The 8,240-nt window shown below is 38.1% G+C and overlaps 1 protein-coding gene across 2 annotated transcripts; it reads right to left on the bottom strand.

Annotated features, from left to right (window-relative positions):
- Positions 1 to 564: 564 nt before the first annotated feature.
- On the bottom strand, positions 565 to 7,154 carry LOC106165335 (uncharacterized). 2 transcript variants are annotated; one of them, XM_013543506.2, is made up of 4 exons: positions 6,719 to 7,154; positions 4,353 to 4,404; positions 3,889 to 3,965; positions 565 to 3,370 (listed from the first exon to the last, which is right to left on the bottom strand). In XM_013543506.2, exons 1-4 carry the CDS (start codon positions 6,876 to 6,878, stop codon positions 2,748 to 2,750), a joined length of 912 nt encoding a protein of 303 aa, XP_013398960.2. In that variant the 5' UTR covers positions 6,879 to 7,154; the 3' UTR covers positions 565 to 2,747. The 2 variants fall into 2 exon arrangements, with proteins under 2 accessions (XP_013398960.2, XP_086861328.1); XM_087005202.1 differs by lacking the exon at positions 6,719 to 7,154 and adding an exon at positions 6,185 to 6,360.
- Between the last annotated feature and the right edge of the window lie 1,086 nt (positions 7,155 to 8,240).

The following is an 8,240-nucleotide window of genomic DNA, read 5'->3' as shown; positions in this document are numbered from 1 at the left end:
GTTTGGGTAAATTATCTTCACCTTAAATATTAAGCATTCAAGTCTTGGGTCTTTTGATGGCAGAATCACTCGTATTCCTTAAAAGTTATGCACTTGGTTTTCTGACAGTATGTGCTAATTAACGCATCGCGTGTGATCATTTTTATCTGTGACAATATGGATGCATGTGTAAAACTCCCTAGAATCGTTTCCATAGTAACCTATGACTTGATTCTCACACCATGAGACGCAAATGCTGCATCATCTCAACAATCATTAACAAATAGTGACTGAGAGAGATCGAAACCTCTAGGGAAGATTAATTAATCTGGCCCTACAGGTAGTTATTAACACGAGCAAGACGGTCCTTTGTAGATTTTAATGGTATCGCGTCTGCAATATAGAAAGGAAACTAAGGTCGTGGGGCACATTTTGCTTTTCGAATACAGTTAGCTTTGAAATGAAACTGGAATTTAAAAAGAAAGAAAAAGATCGAGAATAGACCTCGTTTGGTAACGTGGTTTACGACTTTTAAACTATCAACTTATGCTGCAAAGCATGACACAACACGTTTTAACCACACAATTTACATCAAACTGATAAAAACGTTTACTTTGATTTGTGGGAAAAGGTGCAGACAGCCTCTTTTATAATGCTAATACATTTACATATTGTTCGGTAATATATTGAAAATATTAAAATAACTCAAACGGTCATGCTTGCCTATTTCATGCTCACCTATCGACATCGTATTTTCAAACCCAGTGTTGCAACCAGTTTTACCAGTTTCTTAGTATAAATACTGAAAGATTTTTTTTAAAAATCTACTAATGGTCAATCAACGGTATTCTCACATAAAGACAAAACTCACAACAGAAATGTCATTTTCTATTTCCAGGTTTTCGTATGCGGTTTTATGCTGTTGTATTTGTCAGTATATGCGCTTGTATGATGAAAATAGTTTCGTTCTTATGTGAAAAAACATTATAGTTGTAGAAGTAAATGTGGTTATTTAAGGCGCAGTGATCATTTCGATATCACTCGTCACGAAAACCATGACGATAATAGGCACGCAGATGTACTTCACTATGCTACATCTTAACTAAACAGCAATACCTGCGGCATTTCCTCTTAATGGATTTCAAATACATTTCAATCCGAACGCTAAGCTTTATATAACTATCCATATAAAACTTATTAATCATTAATGCCATTACCCTTACCACCTTTAACCCTGAGTGTACAATTTTGACTAGACCTTTAACTTGAACACAAGTCATAAAATTCACCTCACAAAAAAACAAACGTACATAAAAACATCATGTGCACACATCTTAAATCTTTTAGGCTGACACAATACCTGTGATGAAGATTATCGTCCTTTCCTTTCATTTTGAACAACAAATGCTGAACAAATATGATTTGATCTTGTTGACAAAGTGCATAATACATATAGGAAAGAACACAAATACACCCTCCTCAAAACGTGAGAAAAGGCACGATCTGTTACCTATAAGAGCATTGTTTGCTTGTCATCTACTCAGTTTTGCATTCTGCATCAGTTTGTGATCAAAATCTTTTTTTTTCGCAAAAGGGCTCCCCAATCTCACAACACAAATGCGCGCGCACACACACGTACGCGCACACACACACACACACATTCTTCCTCTCCCTTCTTGAAACTTTCAGCCGCTATTGTGTGCGCAATATCACCAAATATTGATTTATTTTCCCTGAATGATCATCGTTTCAATGTAATCGTTCCTTACGTATATTGAATCTTCTTTCTAGCCACATTGCGGCCTACTATAGTATTTAGGTTTATATTGGGATTGAGCATTTTTCCACATATAATGAACTGACGGTCACCATAAACTAGATAATTATAATCATCATCATGTCTTTATCTTAAATATAACATTGAATGCTAATGTTCCTACACTACTCTTTAGTCCCTAGCATAACATACATTAACTAGAAGGGTGCCATCAAAACGACAGAACTTAGTGTTGCCAACTAAATAGCCTAAGTTCACAGGACAGCTAACTAATACACACCTTGACTTGCATATAAATAAAAAGTGTTTTGTCGGAAATAAGGCGATTCTCTGTAGGTAAATAATTGGTAAATCTAGGCGATGAAGTTGTGATGATAAACGCGTGTAGGAAATGCGGGTGAGAGATGCAAATGCTTGATATGCCCTACCACTTAGGTCGACGCGCTATCAAAGGTATACGGGGCGAAATTTTTGGGGTCCTCCAATACAGGCGATTTTAGTGCTTTTTTGTGAGTTCACGAACAAAACTCAATACAATATAACGATCAATTTCAGCTGGGATCGGTTTCTCGAAACAGTTTTACTCTAAAAAGAGGTTTAAAATTTGGTTTGCTTCAGTACAAGATAAAACCATATGACTTACTAGTTCATTTATATAACGTATTGGTCTAAAATTTTAGCTTTGATTTTCTTGTGATAAAATTGGTGCAATATTTCATTTAATTATGCTACTGGTGATTTATTATGAGTCGAAGTAGACAAAAATCTTCGTTCTCAAGTTAATGCCAATTTCTGGCAACAGTTTTAAATTAAACACTCTCTTTGCTCGTTTACAATCAATGAAATATCAGTGTTTTCACGCATGGCTTATTTCAATCATATAATGTTAGATCAATGAAACATTTAACTTTTTATGAGGAATTATTGCCCCATATGCCTTTTATCAATACATTTGAACAAACTAGCGAATTATCATACTGCGCTGCCCTTTTTACGGATTCAAACTGACACAAGCTATGACAGAGAAGGTAATAAAAGTTATAACTTGCACCACGTCAAAGCGGTCGAAATAATCGCTGAGTACTTTTCCCTGACTATGGGCATATTTCTTAAACATTGTAAATCCGGTAGCAATGTAAATTATATCAGGAATGGCAGGCGTTAGACCACCAATCCACTGCTTGAGAGACATCCCTGAAGTGAATATACGTAACATCGATTTGTTAACAAATATGTGCATTGTGCATATAAATATCAAAGTGATCATTTTTCTTGGAACGGGGCGCTTGTCTGCATCGCACCAGTCAAATACTATAACAGTGGTGACGATCTGAGTAATTTCCAAGTAAAATATCCAAACGCATTCCTTGTAAAAGTCGTCATTCAGAAAATTGAAAGTGTTCCACCACCATGTGTAGTGCGGATATATTGAGATTGCAAAGAGAACAAACATGGAAAAACGAAGTCTCTTTTTGGCCCATAACTTGAAGATCTTACGCATGCTTTCGTACATTGTAAGCATCAAGAACACTGTTCCCGCCCAAACAAAAAACGTGTTGGTGGTCACATTGAAATAAATGTGCTTGTATCTTCCAATATGCTTTTCATAATTTCCTGGAATAAAAGAGAAAGCACGTTATGAAATAATAAAAAAATGGGGGTTAAGGTCGAAACCTAGTAAAATGATAGTGAGCAACATCAGCGACATAATATTATGCTTTACATTCCTTTAGTTTTCAAATATTAAGCTTAGGTTATAGACATTTGGCCATTAAAACCTTTCTTTAGAGTTTTATATATATATTTTTACATAAAGATATTTATTTAAAGTGATCCATAGGCATTTTTGTTTTTAAAAATTGCAACTGATGCTTATCGGTACAGCTGTTATATCTTTGCTGCTACCAAATCAACTTGCATGTTAAAACAATTATACTGACTAAAAGCGCTGAAGCAACGAAATGCGACAAACAAAATTTCATTATATGATATTGTTTTGTTGGTCGCACTGAGAGTTACGCTCGTGCCTCGAGTTGCACGGCAGGTGCGGCAAGCGTATGGTGGTTCTATGAGAACAACATCCACTGGTTTCGGAGACCCTAAGTTTTCAACGTGGATATTGCTGCACTAACCTTTAAAAATAGTGTCCCAGCACGCACACGTGCAGTGCTCCCTGTCTAGCATGGCCTTCTTTTGTTCGTAGTACAGGCTTTAGAAGAAAAGTATTTGTACATGATGTACTTACTTGTTAAAATGTAAATGTCCAAAAAAGCGATGATCGTACAAACATCTAACGAAATTCAAGTAACGATTCAACCATTGTTCTAAATTAAAAGGTTAAAAGTAAATTGATATCCACAGCACAGCTTAGTTGATTAGACAAAATACATATTGACATACATAGAAATCTAAAGTAGACAAAACATCACTCGCGTTTTCTCATCTATTTATTTTGATAGCAATCTGCTTGTTTCGGTCCACTTACTCATTGTACAATAAATAACCATTCAACGATTATTTGTTATTATCATCATCTCATCATCATTATTTTTAGTTTCCTGCACTGACAGCTGAAACTAATACAGTCCATACATACCCGTGAAGGATGGCCATATGAATAGAAGGAACGGCGATGAAGAACGCACATCCTGGAAATAAAGAAAATTGCTGTCTGACATTTTCATTTATTTCTTTATCTTTATAATATTTTTGCTTCCTCTGATGAACTTAATAGTCATTGTAAAACGTGCACGTTTTGTTGTTAAAATGTAAATGTCCAAAAAAGCGATGATCGTTGCTGTTGCTAGAGTTACCAGACGTCTTCTTAGACTGTTTGTTCTACATGCTCTGTAACACTTTTGGAACATGTGGACGCGTGCTTGTGTGGGATCGTTTGAACATTAGTGTGTAGAAAATGTAAGTGTCGACCTAGGACTAATTTTCTACAACATCTTCAAGACAGCTGGCTAGCATCCCTACACACTTCCACTTCTGCAATGCAAATCCCGTTTACTTTTATGTTACATGTACCTATGTACTGAGGCAGACGAGGCCCGAAGCTTCATCCTACGGGTGCATTCCCAAAGATTTAGATCGATCCAGAGATTCAGATTTAGATCGACCTAACTCCCTTGGGGTTCACGCTAAATTGCAGTCAGCCGAGCGCGCACCATGTTAATTACCCCCTTACAGCTTTTACTAGGCGGGACAGACGCTTAAGCCGGCTAAGCTGACAGTAATCTAGTGAGACTCCCCACAGGGATAGGTCGATCTAAAATCTATGGGAATGGGGTCTAAGATTCTTCAGATTTAGGGCTGACCCCAGGGGTGTTGTTATATATATATATATATGGCACCCTTTTAGCAGGATGTGGTTTTCACTATCTGGCATCGGGACTGACACCATCTTAAAATAAAGCTTTCTTATACAGGGGCGGATCCAGGATTATTTGAAGGGGGGGGTCCGCTGATGCGAACACGACCCATCCCCCTGCCCCCGGTGGTGTGGGGTTTGACGAGTTTGGGGCCCGCCGAAGGACTCGAAAATATTTGGTATTTTAGAGGGCGAACAGTGCCAGTTATAACGGGTTAAAACTATGATTAAGCTAGGCAAAATTCTAATTTTATTTGGTGTGATTTTTTTCAGAAATCGAAGGGGGGTCAGGACCCCCTGACACCCCCTTAATCCACCACTGTTTTATATGCGTTCCATATATGTGTAACAGAATATATATATAATGAAGCTTTATTTTTAGATTATATATATGGCGAATATATAAAGCATGTGATCACATGATAGGTCTACACATTCCCAGTGCCCCAAGATCAATAAAAATCAACCAAGTGCTTATAGATTTCAGTCAGCATCATCCACTGTAGGTCCTATACATATCAACACTGAAATACGACTACTGAATATAGTCTCGTTTCGTATCCGTCTTATGATATTTGCACAAATACTCCTACAGTCGAACTGTGCCCTTTTTATATTTTATATTTTAATTTACCATACAGGTAATATGATCAGCATACCCAGACCCGTAGCCGGGGGGGGGGGGGGGGGGGGGGGGGGGGGGGGGGGGGGTTCGGGGGCTCGAAAGAACCATCCCTTTTGCAGGGAAAAGGTCCACTCCGGGTAAAGTTTGATGAAGTTTTTATGGAAAAAGGTCCACAATTTTTTCAGAAAAAGAACCCCCCTTTTGAAATTTCTGGCTACGGGCCTGATACCTGCATGGCAGTCATTTGACACCACGGAGAATGAATATGACAAAACAACTGGAGTGACCATTACAGCTATGTCATCTTTAAGTGTTTCCAACCGACCAGCTTTTAGTTAATATCCCGTATGTACCCCCCCCCCCCCCCCCCCCCCCCCCACCCCCCCCCCCCCCGAACCGTAGTAGGCCTAGCAGTACCTCCTGGTTTTACCTGTGTTATTATGCATCTTGTTATCCAAACACACGGTTATGTCACCAGGTTATACCTTTGTCATGCGTTCAAATCCATTGCACAATTTAAGTTTAAATTCAGATGCCTTTATATACATTTCATATTTTTCAACATATACCGGTATCTGCGTGTCAAAATGTATAGGCCTATTTCATTGCTACTGGCCCCAACTGAGCGATTATCAACGGCAAGTAGAGGTTTGGAACCATGTCAGTCACGATTGGTAATGTGATTAGTCAGCTGCCTCTACCGATCATTATCAGGGCGGTAGGTTTTTGTTAGTTTAGATACACCTAGCGACATCTTGTTAGCCTCCTATACATACATATATAAATGTGGATGTGTGGTGCTTCCTTGTTAATCACTCGAGTGGCGAGTTAATAAGGCAGTTGACAGATAATGTCCAACCCAGTAATAATATATGTACCTACTCATGGACCCTATGAAAGAAATGAACAGTTAGGCATCGAGGCCATATTTTTCTTATGTATCTCTCAAGGTTCTCTCTCTCACCTGCAAAGAAAGTGAATTTCCTCAGTGTCTTCTTTCCTAGACCCTCCAACCTCATTCTTACTGCACTTAGATAAACTCCAGCGTCCCTCAAAACGGTAACATTCCTATTCGACTTCTGCGTGTTATTATTGACCAGGGGACTACCTTTGTCGTCTAACATGACGACAATAATCACAGGTAAAGCAAACAGCCCGCTTTATAACGCTCTGCAGAACCCTTTTGCTTTCCACCGCAGATCTGTGTTTCCTCTCTCATTCACGGCTATTGCTGCATAGACCGAAGTGGGGCTCAATACGCCATCACACGTCCTTTCTAACATAAGACGCAGCTGGTTGAGTTCATTCGTTACGTGACAGCTAGAGCGTGGATATTCATGGATGTTATTGTGACCAATATATCAACAGACTGCCTCGTGTCGTGCGCTTAAGTGGAGGGTCACTAAGCACTGTCTTTCGTGCGACTCACAATTTGAAAGCAATGAGACCGATTCGATTTCAAAAACACTGCAATTGGTGGTTCCTGGAAGAGAAATAGAAAATAAAATTGAACAAATATTGGGATATTTTTATTTTTACCATTCTGTTTACCAGTAGTGCTGACCGCGCCCTCTTTTTTTCTACTCCATTGGCTGGTGAATGGATTGAAACTATTTCTCTAATAAACTGAGGAGCCGATTCTGTCCTGCATTTATGAACTTGTTGCTATCAGCAAGCATAGCTTAAGAAAAGAAAAATCGTATCAGTTTTCCAGTTGCTAGTTTTATACATGCAATGAAACTTGAAAGTAAAATAGATGGTTTGGGAAAAGACTGATGGGTTCATTCCAGAACCTGAACAATAATGAAACCCAGTAGAAATTTCCCAAATTTTCAGATAGAAAAGTAACAGTGTCCTAAGATAATCATGATAACAAGCAACGCTTGATGGCGCGGACAGACGTACGGCGGTGATGTCCCTATATAGATAAAAAGCGATAGCTACGATAAGTTATGGCAAAGGCACCTTTTTGAAATCAAACGTGTGTTACTTCAGCAAATACTTCACAGTAAATGAGGTCAGTATTGTTTGCTGATATGCTTTTACATATATCTACAATCAGAGCCCACTGATTATATATGTATCTCTACATGCCAAACCATTTTATTCGTATTGTACACAGTAACGGCGAGTAATATCAATCAAAATGAACCGTTTAACATTTCACTTAAAATAATGACGCTTAATCAATTGACAGTAAGCAAGAATTAAGCTGTTATGTCAATAACGATAAGTAAATACTAAGAACGCTCTCAATATCGTTTGGGTCTACCACTCTCAATTTGATCTTTTATTATTATTATTATTATTATTATTATTATTATTATTATTATTATTATTTTAAAAGCACACACGGTAAGCACCCTGGGTTTCTAAGTCAACCGAAAACTTCTCACTTTGCACTAACCAGGAAAGACTAAAATCAACCCGGATATCAAAGACTATAACAAGAGGTCGTTTTCATTAACTGACAAGGTCACAAAGAA

This window comes from Lingula anatina, chromosome 2, assembly GCF_051362555.1.
Source record: "Lingula anatina isolate TDL-2025a chromosome 2, LinAna3.0, whole genome shotgun sequence".
NCBI classification, from domain to species: Eukaryota; Metazoa; Brachiopoda; class Lingulata; order Lingulida; family Lingulidae; genus Lingula; species Lingula anatina.
This window is presented reverse-complemented; position numbering and strand designations above follow the sequence as displayed.

Bases quoted from the DNA above. Each gene is read 5' to 3' on its own strand.
- LOC106165335 (XM_013543506.2), bottom strand. From the start codon at position 6,878: ATGTTAGACGACAAAGGTAGTCCCCTGGTCAATAATAACACGCAGAAG. The intron at 4,405-6,718 runs GTGAGAGAGAGA...CTTTATTTCCAG, and splicing joins GAAATTCACTTTCTTTGCAG to GATGTGCGTTCTTCATCGCC. The intron at 3,371-3,888 runs GTTAGTGCAGCA...CTTTTATTCCAG, and splicing joins CTGGGACACTATTTTTAAAG to GAAATTATGAAAAGCATATT.